This window comes from Schistocerca americana, chromosome 10 (genome assembly GCF_021461395.2).
Source record: "Schistocerca americana isolate TAMUIC-IGC-003095 chromosome 10, iqSchAmer2.1, whole genome shotgun sequence".
In the NCBI taxonomy this organism is placed as follows: Eukaryota; Metazoa; Arthropoda; class Insecta; order Orthoptera; family Acrididae; genus Schistocerca; species Schistocerca americana.
In genome coordinates, this window is record NC_060128.1 from 163,471,866 (window position 1) to 163,497,912 (window position 26,047).

General features: G+C 43.4%; 1 protein-coding gene across 1 annotated transcript in view; it reads left to right on the forward strand.

The window, feature by feature from the left end:
* LOC124552498 (chaoptin) overlaps positions 1–26,047 on the forward strand; it is a 231,614-nt gene that overhangs the window by 85,135 nt on the left and 120,432 nt on the right. Inside the window, exons 3-5 of the mRNA XM_047126782.1 lie at positions 6,175–6,345; positions 16,211–16,356; positions 19,609–19,941. Of these exons, the coding sequence (XP_046982738.1) occupies positions 6,175–6,345; positions 16,211–16,356; positions 19,609–19,941 (650 nt within the window). The remainder of the gene's footprint in view (positions 1–6,174; positions 6,346–16,210; positions 16,357–19,608; positions 19,942–26,047) is intronic.

Here is a 26,047-nt window from a genome sequence, read left to right on the forward strand (position 1 = left end):
GCTCTAACAATCACTGTTGATGTTTATGGTTCCCTTATTCAACTTCAATACAAACGTCTCAATAATGAGATCGACAGGAAGTGCAAAATGGCTAATCAGGGATGGCTAGAGGACAAATGTAAGGATGTAGAGGCCTATCTCACTATGGGTAAGATAGATACTGCCTACAGGAAATTTAAAGAGACCTTTGGAGAAAGAAGACCCTCTAGTATGAATATCATGAGCTCAGATGGAAATCCAGTTCTAAGCAAAGAAGGGAAACCAGAAAGGTGCAAGGAGTATATAGAGGGTCTTTACAAGGGCGATGTCCTTGAGGACAATATTATGGAAATGCAAGAGGATGTAGATGAAGTTGAAATGGGAGATATGATACTGCGTGAAGAGTTTGACAGAGCACTGAAAGACCTGAGTCGAAACAAGGCCCCGGGAGTAGACAACATTCCATTAGAACTACTGACGGCCTTGGGAGAGCCAGTGCTGACGAAACTCTATCATCTGGTGAGCAAGATGTATGAGACAGGCGAAATACCTTCAGACTTCATGAAGAATGTAATAATTCCAATCCCAAAGAAAGCAGGTGTTGACAGATGTGAAAATTACCGAACAATCAGTTTAATAAGTCACAGCTGCAAAATACTAACACGAATTCATTACAGACGAGTGGAAAAACTGGTAGAAGCCGACCTCGGGGAAGATCAGTTTGGATTCCGTAGAAATGTTGGGACACGTGAGGCAATACTGACCCTACGGCTCATCTTGGAAGCTAGATTAAGAAAAGGCAAACCTACGTTTATAGCATTTGTAGCCTAGGAGAAAGCTTTTGAGAATGTTGACTGGAATAATCTCTTTCAAATTCTGAAGGTGGCAGGGGTAAAATACAGGGAGCGAAAGGCTATATACAATTTGTACAGAAACCAGATGGCAGTTATAAGAGTCGAGGGGCATGAAAGGGAAGGAGTGGTTGGGAAGGGAGTGAGACAGGGTTGTAGCCTCTCCCCGATGTTATTCAATCCGTATATTGAGCAAGCAGTAAAGGAAACAAAAGAAAAATTCGGAGTAGGTATTAAAACCCATGGAGATGAAATAAAAACTTTAAGGTTCGCTGATGATATTGTAATTCTGTCAAGGACTTGGAAGAGCAGTTGAACGGAATGGACAGTGTCTTGAAAGGAGGATATAAGGTGAACATCAACAAAAGCAAAACGATGATAATGGAATGTAGTCAAATTAAATCGGGTGATGCTGAGGAGATTAGATTAGGAAATGAGACACTTAAAGTAGTAAAGGAGTTTTGCTATTTGGGGAGCAAAATAACTGATGATGGTCGAAGTAGAGAGGATATAAAATGTGGACTGGCAATGGCAAGGAAAGCGTTTCTGAAGAAGAGAAATTTGTTAACATAGAGTATAGATTTAAGTGTCAGGCAGTCCTTTCTGAAAGTATTTGTATGTAGCCACGTATGGAAGTGAAACGTGGACGATAAATAGTTTAGACAAGAAGAAAATAGAAGCTTCCGAAATGTGGTGCTACAGAAGAATGCTGAAGATTGTATGGGTAGATCACAGAACTAATGAGGAGTATTGAACAGAATTGGGAGAAGAGAAATTTGTGGCACAACTTGACTAGAAGAAGGGATCAGTTGGTAGGGCATATTCTGATAAATCAAGGGATCACAAATTTAGCATTGGAGGGAAGCGTAGAGGGTAAAAATCGTAGAGGGAGACCAAGAGATGAATACACTAAACAGATTCAGAAGGATGTAGGCTGCAGTAGGTACTGGGAGATGAAGAAGCTTGCACAGGATAGATTATCATGGAGAGCTGCATCAGACCAGATTACAACAACAACATTCAATCTCCACAATGGGCAGCACTGGGTCGAATCCTACCTGCTGCAGGGCAGAGGTGAGACTCCGTCCAACCTTTCTATTTGCTCTTCCAATCATTGCAGTGCTTTATGAGACATCTATTCATCTTCCATCGCAGCAGAAACTGCTTGCATGCGTTGAATATCTATGTCCTGAAAGGCCATACATCTGTTAAGACTCCACCCAAGCTTCGCCCTTTGTTCTTGCAACAACTGTTGTGATGTATAATAAACCTCTTCATCTGCAACCTCAGCAGAAACGGCCTGTGTGGACTGAAGCCCTATGTAATATGAGGCATTTGTGTGGCTCCACACAACCTTTATATTTTCTCTTGAAATCACTGTTGTGCTTCATGATACCTTCCTCCATCCTTCATCCTACACCTTATTCGCAGTGACATGTGCAGGCTGGAGTCCTACTTCCTACAGTGTGTTGGTGAGTCCCTACCCTTCCCTCACTCTCTGATCTTCCTATCGCTTTTGTGCTTTTTGTCACATCTCTTCGCCCTCCACCTGACGGTTCCAGGAAAACTGGTTCAAAAACTTGTTCAGTTCCTTTATTTTGGTTAAGTTGCGTGGCTTTCTCTCTTTTAATCATCCTTGTCTCTAACACATATGGTGCAGGCCCCTAAGACCTAAGGCACCCTGGTCCAGAAACGAACGAGTCGAAAGTTGTAAGCGATAATCGTTCTGACATCCGTGATCGTGGAATATATGTACTGGCACTGTTGTTGCTAAGACTATATGGGAGGCAGCTTTCAGAGGTGGTGGTATGGACCAAAACAAGAAAAAATTGAGCACTATACATGGGTTCTAAAAAGCATACCTTAAGAGCTCTGAGCACTTGTTCAATAGAGGAGGTGTGTTTCGCAGTAGCGAATAAGTGTTCATAACTCCTCAGATATCCATTTTAGAGCCCATGTTTACTGGAAATATTTTTTGTTTTTTGTTTTGCTCCACATGCCCACTTCTGGAAGTTATCTACGCTACAATCTCAGCAACAGCAGTACCGATACATTTATTCCCCTGTCAAAGGCATCAGAACGATTCTAGCTTATAACTTTCGACTCTTTCGTTTCCAGATCAGGGTTCCTGAATCCAAGCTCATGCAGTTATCCTTCTTCATTATCCATGAAAGTTTCTAAAATCATCACGGAAACATACTGTATATACACGTACACATACAGGCATAGCCGCCTAAAACTTCGACCCTCTGTAGCGTCGTTGGATGACCTTTCTGGCCATGGATCCGCATCCTCATTTTGTTCCTCAAGACATGTTCTACATCCCCTCGATGCTTGTTGGCGTAATACTAAAACACCCTGTAGATCTTTCTGTTATTATGCGATAAGTTGTGAAAGTTTTCTTGTCTACATGATCATCATAATCTGTAAAAATTCCCGTATGTTAATTGTTATATTTTATGAAAATGTACTGTTAACCTTTGCACGGAGTTGACAAACGTTATGAGATAGAGATGTGCACATATACAGATGGCGGTAGTACGGCTTACACAAGGAACAATATTCACGAATACACATTTTTTTATAAACTGACAGCAACCATTAAAAGCTTGGTTTCAGGTAAAACAGAGTTTGAAAGACTTTTTGATAGGCAACTCCTCCTACTTTATAGATGCATATCTTAAAAGTGACTGTTAGATTTCAGTTTTGACAGTACTTGATCGGAACAGTCTAGATTAAGAATTTTCTGTATGATAAATTTATTAAAATTGCATTATGTTTCATTCTGACAGTGTATTAATTGTGTAATATTACTATAATGTATTTATGTATTTTGACAATCTCCTGACAAATGATCAGGGTAGTGTGTGTTATATTCAAATGTGGTATCTTTTTTATGTTATACTTTCTGACTTGTCCCGCACTCAAGAGAATCATCTTATATTTGGGTCTATGGAACGGAAACTGAATTTACTCCAATCTAGTCTAATAACTGTTAATGTTGGAGCACTCCAGAAGTACCAAGTTTCTGTTCGCAGTCTCTGTCCTCGTTTTATAATTGGGTTTGCAAATGGCAGGGGTCCAGATTCGAGTCGTGATCTAGGAGTCATAGCACAGAACGTTTCGTGACACACCGGTACAGGAGAAAACAAGCTAGAGAACGGTTTTCGAATGCAGACTGTCTGTTATTGGTACTGAGCCTGTTACGCCAGCAGTTGTCAAGTAAGTGATATTTTCAGCACAACATGTTTCGGAATTGCGTTAGGCAATTATCAGGTGCTTTAAAACTAGGAAACCAATTAATAAATCGCAATACTAGATGTACTGTAACGACATCAAAGATATCCATATCGTCCTTTGTTACGGCGTCTGCGCCATTAGGCATCATCAAAAGTAAAAACCAGCAGTAAACATGTGTTATCAAATAAAAAACCTCTTCCTAGAACACTTCATTTTGGCGTGTTATACTCTCACAGTTTTAAACTAAAGGGAGCCGCTTTCACCTATCAAAGTTAACACTTTCCTGCAACGCAACGATGAGGGCACAGAAACCAACAAAACGAGAAAGTCCGCAGAAATACAGAGTAATGCTGTACTAGGGAATCATCTCATATAAATTAGCGAGGTTATTTAAGAACAAGGGGATTAAAATTGCATTCAGAACAGACGATTAAAACTGGAGGAGAAACTAAAGCGTAGGACTGGCACAGGGGAGTTTGGATGGCGAAGGTGGGAGCTTATGTAAATAATGTGTCAGGATTGCAGAATAAGGACGTGGGGCAAAAGGTTAGAAACTTTAATAAGAAAGAGAGAGGCTCATCGGCAGTGATGAAGCATCTCGTAACATCACAGACAGCATGAGAGCATGAGGGAATTGCACTTTGAGGATAAGGGGTGGTTTTTGTCAGGAATGCGTCAGCATCTTAATGAGAAAATAGAAGTGTCGAAGGGCCACTTTAGCAATGTCCTCCTTGGGAAGTATTCACCAACTTATTCGAATTAGCGGCGTTGAGCTCAATGTTTTCTGTTGGTCATTTCAGATGGATACACTCGTTGCAACACAGGTGTGGTATTGATTTTCGGAATATACTAAGACAGGACTTTTGATGTCCATAGATTTCACGATAGTGAGTAGCACCGTTGGGGGCTGTGACATATGCGTTGCAGGAAAGTACTAGTTTTGGTAAGTGAACGCACCTGCCTTTAGTTTAAAACTATACCTTGATACCATAACATGCCAAAATGAGACGTGATACTGAAAGTTTTGTATTTCACATTGCATTTGCATGTTTCCTGCTACATTTTAGTTATAAATAATGGGAAAGAAGGTGTAGGATATGTTGTAATGTGTTGTGGTCTTCAATCCAGAGACTGGTTTGATGCAGCTCTCCATGCTACCCTGTCCTGTGCAAGCTTCTTCATCTCCAAGTATCTAGTGCAAGCTACATCATTCTGAATCTGCTTAGTGTATTCATCTCTTGTTCTCCCTCTACGGTTTTTACCCTCCACGCTGCCATCCAATACTAAATTGATGATCCCTTGATACCTCAGAACATGTCCTACCAACCGATCCCTTCTTCTAGTCAAGATGTGCCACAAATTCCATTTCTCCCCAATTCTATTCAGTACCTCCTCATTAGTTGCGTGATCGATCCATCTAATCATGTTATAATAAAGGACGATATAAATATTTTTATACGGTTGTACGTATAGTATTGCGATTTATTGATTGGGTTCCTTGTTTTATAGCAACCGATAATGATAGACCGTAGTGCCGAAACATGTGATAAAAATATCACACATTTCACTACTGGTGGCGCAATATTCTCAGTAGTTTTCCACATCCCACTAGGTGAATACCGGGCTGGTCCCCACGTTCCGCCTCAGTTATATTACTCGCAGACATCTGAATACGTTCGCACTATTCCATGGATTGCACTAGACGCAGACAGCTGGGGTACACTAATCCGTCCCAGGGGGTACTGGGTGACGGCAGGAAGGGCATCTGGCCAACCCTTAAAATTAACCTTGCCAAATCCGTTCTAACCATGCCGACCCTGCGAAACCGCGGGGTAAGGCACCAGCAAAAGAAAGAAGAAAGAAAGGCGTAATATTCTCAGTACCGGTTCATGAGACAGTTTTACGATGGCTTGAGATACAACCTGTCAGTTGTTGCTTATGCAATACCTCTGGCCGGTGAGACGACCATTTCCTTTGAAACTGGGTCCACAGTCGTTAAGCATCACTGGACCCAGTTTTAAGGGAACCAAACTGTATATAGTATCGAGCAGTAGCGTTATCATGTGCGGGGCGGGCTGGTACACGACTGCTGCTGTGCTTGCAGGTCTGTACGGGCTGGAGATCACCCACAACGCGCTGGCGGAGATCCCGGACGAGGCGTTCATGGGCCTGGAGCGGTCCATGTGGGAGCTGGACCTCAGCGACAACGAGCTGACGGCGGTCCCCAGCCGCGCCCTCAGGCACCTGCAGAAGCTGCGCAGGCTGGACCTCTCTGGTGAGTCCGCTCACCATAAGGCGGTGCTTCAGGGAACAACTAGGAAGCTGGAGACAGTTCCAGCCATTCAATAAGAACAACGTAAGCGGGGGACAGAAATCTCACATTGTGTTCCACAAGATTCAGTCTTAGGTCCAGTATTATTTCACAAATGCAGAGACTTCACAGGTCCAATTAAAACCTCCTTTGAACAGCAGCAAGTAGTTCTTAACACTACGAACATAGTATTTTGATGATTTCGTTTACAAGCAATATAGGTATTAGCTGACTGGACAAAAAATTAGTCAACCCTAGAGAAGTCACTACTCGCATCATTTAATACCGCATAATACCGCCTCTAAACTTGATAACCGCCTGGATTCGGTCAGGAACTGAGTCCACAAGGTTTTGCAGGCACGTCGCACCCAGGTTAAGGCAGTCACTGAGAAAAAGAGCTCATTGCGAGAAAATGAAAGAGTTTTGGAGAAGAAAGAAGGAAACGAGAAATAAAAGCTTATCTTGACGTGGTTTTTTGTTAATGGTTAAATGAAATAACAGTAATGTGTTTTATGTAACTTCCAAGAAATTACAGTTCAGAGAAACACGTAATTTAAAAAGGATTATTCCGAAAATGTAAAAGTACAGTTGTCGTCATGAGTTAATATCTGTAGCGGCAAAATAATATCTCAACTTTGACATCGTGATAATTTACATAACATAAGGTCGACATGTGTTCTCATCATTATCAACATTTCTCTAAGGGGGTGGGGTGGGGGGAGGGGGACGATACGAAGTAGCCCTCGCCAGTTTGATTCATATTGACGGGACGTCAGAACACGATTACGACTTCGACGTATAGAAACAGGAAACCGCAACTCTCAACTGTTTGCGGGAAAACAGAGTAGGAAAAACTGCCATCTCTGCATAAGGGTTAGTTCTCACTAAAGTGAGGTATCGCAGGATGTGGGTACTGCGATGTTTGCGTACGTCTGGTTAAGGTTGACCACTTATACGCGCTCATCTGGAGATAGAATGGGTCGAAGTCGAACGAAAGTGTAAGGGCAGAGGGAGAGAAGTATCAAGGCAAGAGCCAAGGGAAAAAACGTCGGGTAGTAAGAGCAGCAGCGGATGTCTTGCTGACTGCGATAGGACATGCAAGCGTAGGCTTTGTTAGTAGTGGCTATCATGCATGTCGATACTGTGGTGTCACCGCCAGACACCACACTTGCTAGGTGGTAGATTAAATCGGCCGCGGTCCATTTAGTACATGTCGGACCCGCGTGTCGCCACTGTGTGATCGCAGACCTAGCGCCACCACAAGGCAGGTCTCGTGATACGAACAAGCACTCGCCCCAGTTGTACGGCGACCTAGCTAGCGACTAGATGTACGAAGCCTTTCTCTCTCATTAGCCGAGAGACAGAATAGCCTTCAGCTAAGTTAATGGCTACGAACTAGCAGGGCGCCGTTAGCCTTACAGTGATTGTAATTACAGTCTCCTGTGTATCGTCAAGAGCGATGTACCACAATGATTGATTAAAGATAAGTATTAATCCAGCTACGTACTTTTCTTCATAGCATTAATTACGTAGCCTGTTCCAGTACTTCACGCCCGTCGGCGTGTGTGCACGCGTGCCTTTCCTTCGGATACCTCCAGTGGCGTAACAGTCTTGTTACGTCACTACAGATACCTTTCAAGTTGTGCGGTGCTGTTACTCGGTGGCTGACGCTTGGTGCCCGTGTTGATCTCTTGGTTAGCGTCAGCATACCTGTAACAGGTATGGCTCTGAGCACTATGGGACTTAACTTCTGAGGTAATCAGTCCCCTAGAACTTAGACCTACTTAACCCTAACTAACCTAAGGACATCACACACATTCATGCCAGATGCAGGATTCGAAACTGCTACCGTAGCGGTCGCGCGGTTCCAGACTGTAGTGCCTAGAACCGCTCGGCCACTCCGGCCGAAGTAACAGGTTCGCCACTGATTTGTGTCCGATAGGTCAAATATCGGATGCACAGTGTAGGGTGATGTTGGCGATTTGTTTGTGTGTCAGTGGGAGAGGTCATCAGTTTCCCTGTTGTAGCCTGTTGGTCGGCTTTAGTAGCAGCTGGTATTTCCAGTCAACGTTGCTGATATGCAGGGGCTTGCCGACGTTTGTTGGTTATTGGTGTATGTTAGCTTGTCACAGTGGGTTATGCCCTAGCTAGTAGTGTCTTGGGCCGCTTATGCTTCCACCTACGATTGTGATCATAGTTTCCCAGAGTAAGAATGTAATGACTGTTTGAGTGTCTCGAGTTCCTGTATAGTCGTGTGGCGTGTTTTTTGAATACTTTCTTGAGGGTTCCAAGGCTGTATTCTTTGCGAAGATCCACGGTGCGTGTGTAGCGTGGAGCGTTGGTAATGATGCGTAGCACTTTGTTCCGTATGATCTGCAGGCGTGTAGGAGCTGCATATCCCGTGCGGGGTAGCCGCGTGGTCTGGGGCGCCTTGTCATGGTCCGCGCGACTCTCCCCGTCGCAGGTTCGAGTCTTCCCTCGGGCATGCGTGTGTGTGTTGTCCTTAGTGTAAGTTTGTTTAAGTTAGATTACACGGTGCGTGAGCTTAGGGACCGATGGCTTCAGCAGTTTGGTCTCATAAGACCTTACCACAAATTTCCAATTTCTGCGTATCCCCAGAAGGGAGCTGCGCACTTCATCGGAGATCTAATCAGTGTCATGTATATGGACGTCGACACCACCCTCCTATTCATTGTGCTTTCCCTGTTAAGCGTTTGGTAGAGTTGTTTGAGCCTCGCGTGCGCTCTGTTGGCTACGTATTCGATGTGGTCCCCCCATGTAAGATTCCGGTCCAGCCAGACACCGAGATATCTGACTTTCTCTCGGAAATGTATTGGGCGTGTATGTAGCCGAGCGAGCAAGCGTTTGTTTTCAGAGGCGTGTGGTCTTTGGATCGTATCTCGCTGCTGGTGTGTTTTTCTATTCCCACGTAATTCTAACAATAGATTTATTACGACTGTACAAATTATCAGCTTCTAAAGAATGATTTACAGTTTTCGTAATCTTTATTATCAAAAATGGAGAAAAATGTTTTATCGTCAGGAGGTTGGAAATAAGGCACACGAGCGCTTTCGATCAAACAAGTATCACATTTACTTATACAGCGCTGAACGAATCAGAATGATACTGGTCGTAGAAACTAGGCGGCGTAATAAGGCTAGTCGATGAAGACGAGGAAAGGTCGAATGTGGGAAATAATTCGGGCAGTTCCAAACTTTTGTACGGCTGTAGGAGGGAGTGTCACGGACAACATACTACAAATCCTGACTGGTGAGCGATGAGTGTGGGGGTGCAAGTGTATTTGGAGGCTACTTCTGCACGTTTTTCTCGAATAACTCTGAAACCATGGCCACTAGCGAAGACTTATGCTAGTACACAAATTAACTTCATTAAATTTCTTAAACAAAAGTCCCGTTCATTTTTTTCTGTATGACTAATAGTTTGCGAGTAGCAAACGAGAGAAATCTCGCAAGTGGACGGATGTGGAATTGCGGGTTACATAAAACGACAGTGGTAGGGACAGCTGAATCATACATACACACATACAAACAAACGTACGTATATCCACTTTTATAATATGTGTGGATTTGTCACAAACCACAGATTTGTCATATTTATTCTAGTACATTGTAGCGTGGTGGTGGAGCAAGCTTATAATTAACATTAAAAAAACAGTCCTAGGTTGCGCAGTGCTCTTTATTGGTTCAAAAACAACGCTTTTAACACGGTTGCGGCATTAGTAGCTTTCCGGAAGTACAATGGAAAATGGACATAATAAATAACCGGACGTGTTCCTTTCTCAATATACTATACTCAAAAGTGAAAACCAAAAAGCGGAAATACAAAGACGCAAAGGATAGGAAAGCACGTGTAGAGTATTTTACAATTATTGCCAAAAAGCATTCGTCAGAATGCCTGAAATACCTGGTAAACGTTGAAACATGTGCGTTTGAAACATGATTTAAATTACGTTACTGACAGCCACAAATGTTAGAATAGGAATGGCATGTGAACGTGTATTTTAACTCGCCGCTTTGCACTGTACTGAGCTTCTCTGACTGCGAGAATGTAAATTTCATTTAGCTGACAGAATGTAAACTGTCAACAACTTTAAACCAAACCCAAACTGCGTGAATTTACGCAACACAAAAACTGTATCTGATTGATTTTAAATTACCCCTGGTAATAAAACAAAACTGATGGAATTTGAAAATAATGGTCCCTGTGCTTAATGAATGCTATCCCTAAAACAATAAAATTTCTTACCTTTCGCTGCGCAATGATAACACGCTTCGCGCTGTTCTCTGTAAGTACTCTAAATAGTGTAGTTAACAAACAGCTTTTGTGCAAGGCTGTTGCTTAGCATACATTTCAGTTAAATCGAATATGACTGAGACAATAACTTCTTGAGAAAAAAAGTTAATCAAAAATGGCATGGATTGGGAACTGACATTGACCTGGGGTAAGTCACAATATGGCACTAACTTTAAAACTTGTATTTTGACTCTTTGTAAGTTAATAATGCTCACAATTAACACACTCAGTAAACTGATTATACATAAAAAATTAGAGTTGCAAAATCATTCGATGTAAGTGCTATAAATTGTCTCGATCATCACTTATGAATACGCGCATTGCATTAGTAACAAAACACCTTTACTTCCCTTGATTACTTTCAACTTCTGTTGAGATTCCTTTTACGGTCAGCAAACAGCACAGTATGTTGCAGATAAAATCATTACTGTCCGTAGCGAGTAAGTATATATGCAGCACACATCAGATACAATACGCCTTTACACTTGAGAGTCGTCCATACATCACTCGATCTACAGTTACTCTAATACATTACCCGTAATACCTTGAGTCAGCGATCGCTGTTGAGCAGCGACTCTACTATACACTCGATACTACATTTGACGATCTGTGGTTCAATATAATATTTCATTACAAAACTTGAATTAATTTACCCTGTTTATACACCTTTCATAAACCTGCTGCCTCGTGCTGAAGAATTTGGCAGGGTTGTTATAGCAATTGGCCATAATAACACAACGAATTCTTAACATTACATGAGTATAGGCTGATAAAAGTTTGGGAATGTAGCATGAAAGACATAATTAATAAAGAAACACAAATCTTTGTGAGCATCTGGCTCTTTGAATAGCATAAAAGTATCACGTTAATTTGTGGAACATTTGCATTAACCATCTAACATCTGTGACTAGGAATCACGAATATACAAATAGTCAGGTATGATAGTGCTATAGTGCTCATTTGAACTATGAAACTTTAAAATGAAGCCTAATATATAAGAAAAACACAATAGTATGAGAAACTCGCTCTTTACAAAGTATGCTGGAATGAAAACAACCTGAGTTAAACAATACAGATTTATAGAAAAACATTACGAAGTATTTACAATCTTGTTAAGAAATGTAGTGCTCATGTGCATCAATACGTGAGGTCAAGTTTCATTTATAATGCTCATTTCCATAGTTATGACTAATCACAGATAATGTACAAACCGTAGTGTAGCTATATCACAAAATATAAAGTAACTAGTGAAAAAGGCACGGATAAGTCATGGTTGAGGTAAAGTTACATACTGGATGGTGTACAAAACGAGGATACATAGACATCGGTTCATATTTCTTCATCAGAGGATTATACAGGGTGTACATAAAGTCCGAGAACACTTTCATTTATTTATTGCACAAGAACTAAACATTGTACACATGTCATACATATTGAATTTTGAAGAGAAACTCTGAAAGTTTTTTTACAAACATTCGATATGGGAACCATGAGTGACCCGGCAGACGTCAATACGATAATCGAATTCTTGCCATACCAGTCCCAACATGGTATCGACTGAGGCAATCGTTTCCCATATTCTCTCCCGGAGCTCTGCTTCATCACGTGGTAGAGGCAGTGCATACTCCAGATCTTTAATGTGTCCCCACAGAAAAATGTCACACGGAGTGAAATCTGGTGATCGGGAAGGCCATTTCATGAAACAGCTGTCCCCGTCTGTAGCACGACCGATCCATCGATGCGGCAGCTCCGTGTTCAGGTACCCACGAACTTCACGATGAAAATGGAGTGGAGCTCTATCCTGCTGAAAGATGAACGGAGAGTCCGATTGCAGCTGAGGCATCAGCCATTGCTGCAGCATGTCCGAGTAGAAATATCCAGCGACAGTGCTCTCAGCGAAGAAGAATGGCCCGTACAGTTTTCGACGTGACAAGGTATATATATAAAGAATAAATAAATAAATACCTTTGGGGAATTTGTTGTGCCTGTGGTAAATGGCCTTCCTTGTTGGTCGCTTCTTACCGTACTTCGTTCTAAACAACCGTTGAACAGCTGTAGCACGCTTGTTTTTTCGAACTCCAACACACAGAAAGCTCGCCCCACACCTAAACTCGCCATGTTCGCGACTAGCGCCGACTATCGGCCAATTTCCAAACTACGCTTTGGCAGTATACACGAAAAAAAAACTTCCAGGGTTTCTCTTCAAAATGGCATATGTATGATATCTGTAAAATGTTTGGTTCTTGTGCAACAAATAATTGAAAGTGTTCCCGAACTTCATATACACCCTGTATGTTTGAGTCATATTATCTTGAGTATATTTTAAACATCACTAGATACGTCAAAGTAGTGGCATTGAGCAGACTTATTGGTGGCTGTGGTAGATATGGTAACCAATGACAAGTCAGCTAATTATATACTAAGTACTGTCGTGAGCGCAATGAATGGAGTCATTACAGCTCTCTCATTTGTAGTGTATTCTCGTCGACATAGTAAGCTAGCATATATTTATATTGTTGCAGACAAGTAAACAACTGTATGTTTCATGTCCATCTCAGTGGATCAGGTAGAGAAGGACAACAGCATAAAGAGAAAATGTGACTTGAAGAGGCTTTAAATGCTTTTAAGATTGCAAAGTATGACATTAATGGATATTAATACAAAAGAACTGGAAAAGCTCTCGTAAAATAGCCCTACGAACAAGAAATCGTGTTAACTGACTGGTAATTGCAGAACTGAAGTGTAGTGATGATTGCATCGGATGGTTAGCGAATAAATACACTGAAACATCAAAGAAATCGGTATAGGCGTGCGTATTCTGATACAGAGATATGTAAACAGGCAGAATACGGCGCTGCGGTCGGTAACGCCTATATGAGACAAGAAGTGTCTGGAGCAGTCGTTAGATCGGCTACTGCTGCTACAATGAGAGGTTATCAAGATTTAAGTGAGTTTCAACGTGGTGTTACAGTTGGCGCACGAACGATGGGAGACAGCGTCTCCGAGGTAGCAATGGCGTGAGGATTTTCCCGCACGACCATTTCACGAGTATACCGTGAATATCAGGAATCTGGTAAAACATCAAATCTCCGACACTGCTGCGACTGGAAAAAGATCCAGCAAAAACAGGACCAACAACGACCGAAGAGAATCGTTCAACGTGACGGAAGTGCAATCCTTCCGCGAACTGCTGCAGATTTCAGTGATGGACCATCAACAAGTGTCAGCATGCGAACCATTCAACGAAACGTCATCGATATGGGCTTTCGGAGCCGAAAACCCACTCGTTTAGTCCTGTTGAGTGCGCAACACGAAGCTTTACGCCTCCCCTGGGCCCGTCAGCACCGACACTGGACTGTTGATGACTGGAAACATGTTGCCTGGTCGGACGAGTCTTGTTTCAGATTGTATCTGGCGGATGGACATGTACGGGTATGGTGGCAACCTCATGAATCCATAGACCCTCCATGTCAGCAAGGGATTGTTCAAGCTGGTGGAGGCTCGGTAATGGTGTGGGTCATGTGCAGTTGGAGTGATATGGGACCACTGATACGTCAAGATACGACTGTGACGGATGACACGTACTTAAGCATCCTGTCTGATCACCTGCATCCATTCATGTCCATTGTGCATTCGAACGGACTTGGGCACACGTCCAGAATTGCTATAGACTGGCTCCAGCAACAATCTACTGAGTTTAAACTCTTCCACCGGCCACCAATCTCCCCAGACGTGAACATTATTTAGCATATCTGGGACGCCTTGCAATGTGATTTTCAGAAGAGACCACCACCCCGTCATACTCTTACGGATCTGTGGACAGCTCTGCCTGCAGTTCCCTCCAGCACAACTTCAAACACTAGTCGAGTCCATACCAAGTGGTGTTGTGGCAATTCTGCATGCTCGCGGGAGCCCTACGCGATATTAGGCAGGTGTACCAGTTTCTGTGGCTCTTCAGTATATATGCTGACGTTTATACACTACTGGCCATTAAAATTGCTTCACCACGAAGATGACGTGCTACAGACGCGAAATTTAACCGACAGGAATAAGATGCTGTGATATGCAAATGATTAGCTTTTCAGAGCATTCACACAAGGTTGGCGCCGGTGGCGACACCTACAACGTGCTGACATGAGGAAAGTTTCCAACCGATTTCTCATAAACTGTTGACCGGCGTTGCCTGGTGAAACGTTGTTGTGATGCCTCGTGTAAGGAGGAGAAATGCGTACCATCACGTTTCCGACTTTGATAAAGGTCGCATTGTAGCCCATCGCGATTGCGGTTTATCGTATCGCGACATTGCTGCTCGCATTGGTCGACATTCAATGACTGTTAGCAGAATATGGAATCGGTGGGTTCCGGAGGGTAATACAGAACGCCGTGCTGGATCCCAACAGCCTCGTATCACTAACAGTCGAGATGACAGGCATCTTATCCGCATGGCTGTAACAAATCGTGCAGTCACGTCTCCATCCCTGAATCAACAGATGGAGACGTTTGCAAGACAACTACCATCTGCACGAACAGTTCGACGACGTTTGCAGCAGCATGGACTGTCAGCTCGGAGACCATGACCGCGGTTACCCTTGACGCTGCATCACAGACAGGAGCAGTTACGATGGTGTACTCAACGACGAACCTAGGTGCACGAATGGCAAAACGTCATTTTTTCGGATGAATCCAGGTTCTGTTTACAGCATCATGATGGTCGCATCCGTGTTTGGCGACATCACGGTGAACGCACATTGGAAGCGTGTATTCGTCATCGCCATACTGGCGTATCACCCGACGTGATGGTATGGGGTGCCATTGGTTACACGTCTCGGTCACCTCTTGTTCGTATTGCCGGCACTTTGAACAGTGGACGTTACATTTCAGATGTGTTACGACCCGTGGCTCTACCTTTCATTCGATCCCTGCGAAACCCTACATTTCAGCAGGATGTTGCAGGTCCTGTAACGGACTTTCTGCATACGGAAAATGTTCGACTAGTGCCTTGGCCAGCACATTCTCCAGATCTCTCACCAATTGAAAACGTCTGGTCAATGGTGGCCGAGCAACTGGCTCGTCACAATACGCCAGTCACTACTTTTGATGAACTATGGTATCGTGTTGAAGCTGCATGGGCAGCTGTACCTGTACACGCCATTCAAGCTGTGTTTGACTCAATGCCCAGGCGTATCGAGGCCGTTATTTCGGCCAGAGGTGGTTGTTCTGGATACTGATTTCTCAGGATCTATGCACCCAAATTGCGTGAAAATGTAATCACATGTCAGTTCTAGTATAATATATTTGACCAATGAATACCAGTTGATCATCTGCATTTCTTCTTGGTGTAGCAATTTTAATGGCCAGTAGTGCATATTTTCGTATAGCTACCTATATGGCAGTAGATTTCCGGGTTTTGAGTCCTCAATTTTGGAATCGTTCATTTCATATGATCCAAGATCGGTTTTATTGCATTTGGCCAGTTTAAACACGGTCGTATGACTCGTGGCTCGGCGTGTCGCAGGTAACGACATCTCTGAGGTGAACCAGGAGGCGTGGCGCGGCCTGGAGGAGTCCCTGCAGACGCTGGACCTGGCAGACAACTCACTCACCTCGCTGCCGCCGGCCGCCTTCTCCAACCTGCAGCTGCTCGAGGCGCTGGACCTGCAGGTGGGTCGCGCCGCTCAGTAACGCAGCTCCGTCTGCCGCATCGACGCACTACTGGCAGGGACACACAGTCTGCATCCAGGGGGCGTCGCCAAAAAAAGTACAGACAAAAAATGGTTCAAATGGCTCTGAGCACTATGGGACTCAACTGCTGAGGTCATTAGTCCCCTAGAACTTAGAACTAGTTAAACCTAACTAACCTAAGGACATCACAAACATCCATGCCCGAGGCGGGATTCGAACCTGCGACCGTAGCGGTCTCGCGGTTCCAGACTGCAGCGCCTTTAACCGCACGGCCACTTCGGCCGGCAAAAGTACAGACAAGCCGTAGGAACATGCCTCTGACGTGCAAACCTCATGAACTATGACCACTTGTTCGGTAGAAGAGACGTGTTTCAGTCTGGCGAACATGAACAAGCTCTCATAGCTCTCAAAGTACGCATTTTAGACTCCATGTTTAGTACACATTTCTTTCTTGTTTAGGTGGAAGAAACCTGTCCCTAAACCTTGTCTGTGCTTTTCTTTTGGACAATCTGCACATCTAAAACATATGGATCGCGAGAAGAACGATCGCTGGTAAGTCACCGTGTGTGCTCAAATCTCTTTAGTTTTATCTTCACAGTCTTTTCGCGAGACATACGTAGGGGGAAGCAGTGTATTAGTTGAATCTTCTAGGAGCGTACGCTCTCGGAAGTTTAACAGTAGACTACACCGTGATGCACAGAACCTCTCTTGCAGTGTCTGCCACTGGAGTTGGCTGAGCAATCTGCCGTCGGATGTTGTCTTTTAGCATCGCTAATGAGGTCGGACGATCGCGGTTGACTTGCGACTTCAGGTAACCCCATAACCAGTAATGACACGCATTGAGGCCTGGGGACCTGGGGGGCCAAGCGTGGCGGAAGTGGCGGCCCAGCACGCGATCCTCACCAAACGATGTTCGCAGCGGGTGTTCCACACGTGTAGCAGTACGGGGTGGAGCGCCATCCTGCACAAAAGTCGTTCCTCCCAGCAGGTGTTTATCAGCCAGACTAGGGATGATCTGACTCCCTCTTCCACTACAGCCCATTCTATGTTACGTCACTGACTTGTTGCTGCCCATCGCCACCTGTTGGCCAGTATTTGCTCTCGTTTTCGGTTCCAATAGAGCCCCGTGTCGTTTTAGGCATGTGCTCGATGTTTACCTCTCTACCTGCATTAGTCTGTGAATTCGTGCATTCCCACAGGACTTTTGGGTCGCTATACGTTGCTCATAAGTTCTCAATATGAGAAAATTGAGATAACATCAAACATTCCTGTTTCACTGTCAGTGACACACAAGCTGACAGCTGACTTCCATCGTCCAGGGATACCACTTGTTGGATTGAGACACTCCACAACTCCGCGATTACAACATCGTGAGGCTGTTCACAACTGACAATTGACGTACTCTGTAGACAGGTCTTCCCATCACCATTTTCCTCCAGTCTACAGGTATCAGCGATGTACAGGGAAATCAACTGAAACTTCCTGACAGATTAAAACTGTGTGCCGGACCGAGACTCGAACTCGGAAACTATGCAGGTTCACAGGAGAGCTTCTGTAAAGTTTGGAGGGTAGGAGATGAGGTACTGGCAGAAGCAAAGCTGTGTGGGGGTAGGGCGTGAGTCTTGCTTGGGTAGCTCAGTTGGTAGAGCACTTGCCTGCGAAAGGCATAGGTCCCGAGTTCGAGTCTCGGTCCGGCGCACAGTTTTAATCTGCCAGGAAGTTTCATATCAGCACACACTCCGCTGCAGAGTGATAATGTCATTCTAGGGAAATCAACTCTTCGATCTTTATTTAACATTCCACGATTACTGCAGGACGCATGTGTCCACCGTTGACACACCACGGACTAACTGGGCCAGTCTGACGCTAAACATACACTCTAAGACAAAAAATAGACACACCAAGAAGAAAGTATCCGAATACTACGAAAATCGGTCGGTTTGATGTATCGGTTGGATTACCTGTCCAGACAAACAAATGATTACAATTACGGAAAAATTGGATCAGTTATTCAAGAGAAAGAATTGCATAAGCTGAGCTCAATAACGCATTGGTTCACCTGTGGCCCTTATGCAAAGTTACTTGGCTTGACATTGATTGATAGAGTTGTTGGATGTCCTTCTGAGGGATATCGAGCCAAATTCTGTCCAATTGGCACATAAGATCGAGATAATGCCGCGATGGTTGGAGGGCTGTGCAGAAAATGCTCCGTACGTCTTCAGTTGGGTAGCGATCCAGCGACATTGCTGGCCCAGGTAGGGTTTGGAAGGACGAAGACAAGCTTTAGAAACTGTCGCCGTGCGTGGGCGGATATCATCTTGCTGAAACGTTAGGCAATGATGACTTGCCATGAAGGGCAACAAGACAGGACGTAGAATATCACCATCGCACCGCTGTGTTGTAAGGATGACACCCAAAGAAGTCCTGCTGTGAAAAGAAATGGCCTCCCAGAACTGTACGCCTGGTTGTTGTGCCGTATCTGCGTCAATGCACAGGTTAGCATCCCACCGCCCTCTGGGGCATCTCGAGACACATCTTAGGCCTGAAATGTCATTGACTTCAGTGATGAGTCCCTCTTCGAACTGAATCCCTATGACCAGCGAGGACACGTCTGGAGATGCCCTGGACAGTGGTGGGACTGCAGGCTGACTGCCACCCGCCATACGGCCCAACAACTGATACTCTGGAGTTCCATTTCAAGACCACTTTGGTTTTCATCCGCAGCACCCTTAGAGCTCAGTGGTACGTCGACGGTATTCTACGTTTTGTTGCCCTTCATAGCAAGCCATCCTAGGATTACATTTCACAGGCCGCATAAGGCGAGGGTTTCTGTTGATTTTCTTCGTGCTTGCCAAGCTCTGCCTTGGCGTGCAAGGTCGCCAGATCTTTCCCCAACTGAGAGCGTTTGGAGCATATAGGGCAGAGCTCTACAGCCATCTGGAACCTGACGATCTGTCGCTCAACTCCAGCAACCAATGCCAAGCTGAATAAATGCTTGCATATGGACCAGAGGTGAACCAGCGCATTGTTGACTTGCTCGGCTTGTGAAGCTCTTTCTTTTGACACAAATCACCCCATTTCTCTGAAATTATAATCATTTGTTTGTCCATGTTCATGACATCTACACCTACCAATTCTGCGTCATTTTTGTTTTTGCCTTAGAGTGTATAAAAAGTTGTTGTTTCGCGCACAGTGGCACACGCCATGCGACGGCCGACCCGATGTCCGCAGGGCAACCACCTGTCGGAGCTGGACGTGGCGCTGTTCCGCGACGGCCCGCCGCGGCTGTCTCGGCTGCAGCTGGCGGACAACCAGCTGTCGTCGGTGCCGTACCGCCAGCTGGCGCCGCTGCGCCTCCTGAGGACGCTCGACCTGTCGGCGAACCGCATCGCCGGGCTGCACAGCGCCACCTCCGAGCCGGACGAGGCCCGCGGCTCGCTCATGTCGCTGGACACCCTGCGCCTCGAGCGCAACCAGATCCAGTACCTGCCTCCAGGCGCCTTCCAGCACTTCGACGTCCTCAACAGGACCTTCCTCGACGGCAACCCTCTCGTGCTCGTGCAGGTGAGTACTGCCGACGGACCGAGACCTTCGAGGCAACTTGCTCTGCGGTTACGACATTCCGTCTGTGGTCGGAACAACTGTGCAGAGTCGCTTCTGCGAAGCCTTGGGCTCTTGCTGGGCTAAGCGGATATTTGCATGTAGTACACAGGCACACAAAGAATTTGAATAAAATCAGCGAAAAAACAGTCTAGATCGCGATGGGTATTTTACTATAAGTAACGGTTTCGGCCTTGGCGTAGGTCATCTTCAGGTGTCACCATCAGCTGAAATTGACGATGCGTAGAACAGTCAATTGATTGCATCGTAAACTTCAGCTGATGGTGCTGTCTGAAGATAGTCGAAGTCTAGGCGGAAACCCATCATTTTAATAAAATACCAATCTCGATCTAGACTGTATTTTTCACTGGTTTTATATAGATTACAAGTACGCTCTTCCCAAAAATGTTACCAAACATTTTGAACACTAAGAATTTGTTTCCTGTCTAGCGGTGTAGCACAGCGTGCTAGGAAACGTCAGTCAATTTTAATATGCGTCGAAAGGTTCAAAAACTGCCAGCATGGATAAAATGATGTTTAACACGTGAAGTTCTCGTCTGAAAACAATGGTAAGAGACTAGTTGGTTATTTTGAGAAATTGAGCAGTAAAGTTTCAATTAATTCTCGTAAGTAAGGTATTTCAAGTACGTGGATTGTGATTTTTTAATTCAGATGAGTATCTAATTTCAAATATTTCTACAATAACGAAATACAGGGGTCCACAGATAAAAGTAGCCCGTGTAAGTATAAAGTAAAAGCAGTGAAATTATGGAAACTAGGAGCTGAAATGGACTTAATTATAATTTACTTCTAATAAAAACCACAGTGAAAAGTACGTTTATAGAAGGTGTAGAAAGTGATTCCCTGCAATACACAGCTGTGCACGTCTACGCATATTCAGATACACCCGGTGTAAAGTTCAGATATCGATGACGGCAACTTCACAGCTGATGTTGTGTATCAGTTCCTGTATTGTGTTGGATCTGCCACATAGACGTTACTCTTCAAGTGTCCCCACAGTAAAAAATCACATACTGCTACATCCGACGAACGTGGTGGCCTTAAATGTTTCGTGACAATTCGTTCTTCAGTGAAGATATCATGGACTCATTCTAGGGATATCTTAGATACGTTGCATGTTGCCTCATTTTGCTGTAAGAAGCAGTTTCCTCTTCCATATCCAGTGAGTTAAGCACAAAATGTATTAAAAATTTCCATATATGCGACTGCTCACTGGGGAAGTTTTTGAAGAGCTGCGGTATTTCGACCGTGCAGAGGTAGCATAATCATTAGTCTCTTAATTTGTGCTGGAATGAATGGCTTGAAGAGGACTCAACTATCTCTTAATAAAGTTTTGAAGTTAACTTTTAAGGCAAAAGACCCTATAGCATTCTACTTTTACATAGCTTTTGGTTGGTCTTCTATAGTTAAAGATAATGTTTTGTTGGGGGTGACATGAAGAATAAATAAACTCTTCATTATTAAATCATTGATTTATTTTCGTTATTACGATCCATAATTTATAATCGTGTTGAGGGTAGCGTCGAAAAATACCGGTCTAATGGAGAGCGTTCCTGTTACATCGCAACCTCGTGTTCTGTGAATTCGCATGGCCGGAAAGATGAAACCTTGCGTCATAACTTACGATGTAATGGATAGGATGTAACAAACGATTGTTATCTTATACAAAAGCCACGTGCAATAACCTGCACGTTTCTGATTGTTATCCTCCCTTAAATGCTGCACCGCCATCACACGACATGGTTTCGAAGTACGGCTTTTCAATATATCCGTTGGCATCTCCGCCTTCTTACATGCTCCTGTTGGGCGAGTTTCTGTGCAGACTTCTTTGGCCTCTGAATAATTCGTCGGAGAATGTCTGAAACAGTTTCTGCTGTGCGAAGTAAAGAAATTATTTGTCGTTTTCCATTTCGCACAGACCTGTAGGGGCGCCATTTTTGTAAAGGTCTGTGTTGCTCTCTTTACTGGTAGTCCTCGATCCGAATACTTGACCTCGAAAAGTTCGCTAGTTTCGTTAATCCTGTCTTCACATATGCTGCCACAACATCCATTGTTTCTCTATCGAGAAAGTTACACTGCAGACTACAAAATGAAACGTCTAACTTCACTGACGAAATAAACAGGAATGCTTACAGAAGAATGCTAACAATCGATTATTGCATAAGAGTTTTCATTGTAGCAGAGGTTTTCTCTATTCCAGAAGTCGAAATATTGCATTCGTATTCAAATGGGAGGCGGGCTACTTTTGCCTGTGCCACCCTGTATTTTTAAGATCGTAAATGCTACCCAAAATTTTATCATTAACAATACATCAATGGGTACTTACTACTGTTTACTTACAAACTCAATGGACTTAACATGTCTTACCATTAACTTACCACTGTCTACTTGTAGTGGAACTGACTGTGAAAACCCTCAAAAACACAAGTTTAAAATCATAATTATTTCAGTTTATGATACTAAGGTTTGCATTAACAGTTGTTGCGAAAATTAACTACAACCACCTCAAAAATTAATCTATGATTCAGCACAATATAAAATTAATTTTGCCATCCCGTTACTACAGACTGCAAACAATGTTCATGATGGCCCTTACATTTCTGTCATCACATTGACACGTAAATTCAAGTAAACCACTGTAAATGACGCAGCTTAACAGTTACCTGCTTAAATAATTATTTGCATTACCTGATTACCAACAAATTTTTAAGCGCATATGCTGAGGGAATTAGATTAGGAAATGAGGCACTTAAAGTAGTAAAGGAGTTTTGCTATTTGGGGAGCAAAATAACTGATGATGGTCGAAGTAGAGAGGATATAAAATGTAGGCTGGCAATGGCAAGGAAAGCGTTTCTGAAGAAGAGAAATTTGTTAACATCCAGTATTGATTTAGGTGTCAGGAAGTCATTTCTGAAAGTATTTGTATGGAGTGTTGCCATGTATGGAAGTGAAACATGGACGATAAATAGTTTGGACAAGAAGAGAATAGAAGCTTTCGAAATGTGGTGCTACAGAAGAATGCTGAAGATTAGATGGGTAGATCACATAACTAATGAGGAAGTATTGAATAGGATTGGGGAGAAGAGAAGTTTGTGGCACAACTTGACCAGAAGAAGGGATCGGTTGGTAGGACATGTTCTGAGGCATCAAGGGATCACCAATTTAGTATTGGAGGGCAGCGTGGAGGGTAAAAATCGTAGGGGGAGACCAAGAGATGAATACACTAAGCAGATTCAGAAGGATGTAGGTTGCAGTAGGTACTGGGAGATGAAAAAGCTTGCACAGGATAGAGTAGCATGGAGAGCTGCATCAAACCAGTCTCAGGACTGAAGACCACAACAACAACATGCTTTCAGTAACATACCCAGGATCCTTATCTGACACACATCATCACTGGTCTTGCACAAGTCGTCCTTGAAAAGCATTTTCCTGGCAGGAGCTCCCCACGCGTTAGTACTGTTGGCAGTCATATTTCTAGCAATGACCACTATTTACATGCACACATCCTGACGAAGCTATCATTAGTAGGAATCTAAAATTATGTAGCTGCCATGTCTTGCTTTATCGTAGAATTATCCACTTACAGAATAAAACACACCGTGTACCACATTTTGCATGCAATAACCCTGTTCTTCACGGACTGTCTCTTATCATTGTTTATTTATTAAAACAAGCTGTATCTAGGAGGTGTAGAATGAATGTATGTAGCTGCATGTCTTTTTGCTGCGTTTCCGTTGCAACGATTTTGATTTGGGTATTCACCGAGATTTTAATTCTAAGAAACAGTCTCGGCGAATGCCGCAATGATTCCCTAGAAAAGGCACGGTCTTCGTTAGCGAATATTTTACAAATCGCAAGAGATCCTTAGTCGACTTTCCAGGAGGAGGTAATCCCTCTTCATACACCATTAAGCTTCACTTACAAGATTTCTAACGAGTATGACGTGCATTAAACTTCTCTTCATTATTTACGTAACTTACTATGGTTGTGACGTTTTCTTCTTCACTGTAATTTCTGTGCGTGAGCCTCCCAAGTAAGAAATGATTTGAAGTTGCCAGCAATTTGGAATCTTTTTAAATCAATAGTCTCGCCAGGTTTCATTACTGACATCTTTCAGCACGAAAATTTAAAATTAATCTGTCAAACTTGTGGTCGTGGTACCCTGCATCTTCTCGAAGATTTTATTGTTCACTAATAAGTAAACATTTGGATGATCTTTTGACGTTAATGTATTTACCCGTCGGTTCCAGCCTTCAGCGACTTTGTTAGTGCGATGCTGGCTTCCACTGTAATCCCACATATTTCTAGAGCCACTAGGGCACAAAATAGTCATAGAAGACCTGAAACCTTTTGCTTTTGGGCGTGCTCACCTGAATACATAGCGAGTCAGTATCCAAGATTTCCAGGGGAAAACGTGCTAGGGCCGAACACCTTCTTATATGAAAGTGTAGCTCTTCATTTTACTTACGGCGGCAACACGGCCTCAACACTGAAGTTGTTTCCACAGACATAGATTAAGATGAAAACTACAACACACAACCGCAGTTTCAGGAAACAAACTTCTAGTTCATTGTACAACAGCTATTTCGATCATGAGAGACGCAGGGTCCATCCAGGGACGTTGGTTTTAATTACTTACAAAATTTCGGTTTTTGTTCGGTAGCATATTGCAGGTATCTGTAATAGTTTCTGAAAGGTATAATTGCCATTTGACTGTACAGTAGGTTTTATTTAACAATCTGGATTTTGTCCTTAGGCCATTATCAAGTGTTACAAGTATTATAAATCATTAGACTTGAGTAGAACACAAGTCATCGTCAAACATGTACCTTCGGTTGTATAATTTAATTTTGTCTAAATAAATGCGATGACATTCGTGTAATATGCTCATTTACTGGCAATTAGCATGACTAAGTTGATATGGTTGTGGAAAAGTAGGTGACCAAATCACAGCACACTGTGGTAAAATTTAAGACCTGTGAGTTGGTCATCTTTTTTGCACAACCATATCAACTGGGTCATGCTAATTTAGCATATTACACAAATGTGCTCGCATTTATTCCGAGAAAATTGGTTTGTATAACTGAAGATACATGTTTTGACGATGACTTGAGTTCTACTCAATCTAACGATTTTTTGATACACTTGAAAATGGGCTAAAATCGAAATCCATATTGTGGTATAAAAATCGTTGTAGTGTCAAATGGCGGTTATATCTTTCAGAAAGTGACTGTGACTCCATGCAAAAGCAAAACCATTAACTGTAATGGTATTAGTTTCTTCTCAAGAATCTGTAATATCGGCTTGAAGAATACAGAACTGTCCAAAGTGCTTGCTCCAAGCGGCCTTTTCCAGTCGTACGTCCGAGGTAGTGGCGGACAGACCAGTGTGTCCTGCTTCTGGAACAGCTTGTTCTGAGGAGTGTTATATCTGATATGTCTTGGGTTCCGCAGAAATATTGAAAAACATTCATTTCCACACAAGTGTCACAAAGTCATCCCATCTACCTCCCAGTATTATAGTTCTTACGACTCGCTAATCGGTGGCTCTTTGCAACATACTGAAGTACTCGTGACTATCTCCGGGCTTTCAGAGGTCAACTGTACGGTAACTAGAAAAATTACGCACGTTAATGGACAGAGCACCTCAGAAAGCTTTTATTCGTAGTTAAATAAAATCTGCAGGTACTATCTTAACGACTTTAACAGATGAGTACGATAGTAGAAGTACTTTTGAGAATGAGGCATATTTCTGCAAAACATTGGTGTCGATGGTCCAGCAATTAAATAAAATATAAGTCGAAACTGGAAAACAATAGATTCCCACAGCACGTAATGAGTTATGAACAATAACACAGCTTGCGAGATGTTCACCTCTAAAAGTACTCTACTTCTCCACTGTAGAAGCCACGGAAATCTCACAAGTGCACAGGTCGGCACTCCGAAATACTTCTATCCTCCGCGACCACGCGCAAACTGCTCCGCTGTCCAAGTCTTTCCGCCGACTGTGCGTCCGTCGCGCTGTACTGCCCGTGTCCAGCACTCTCTCC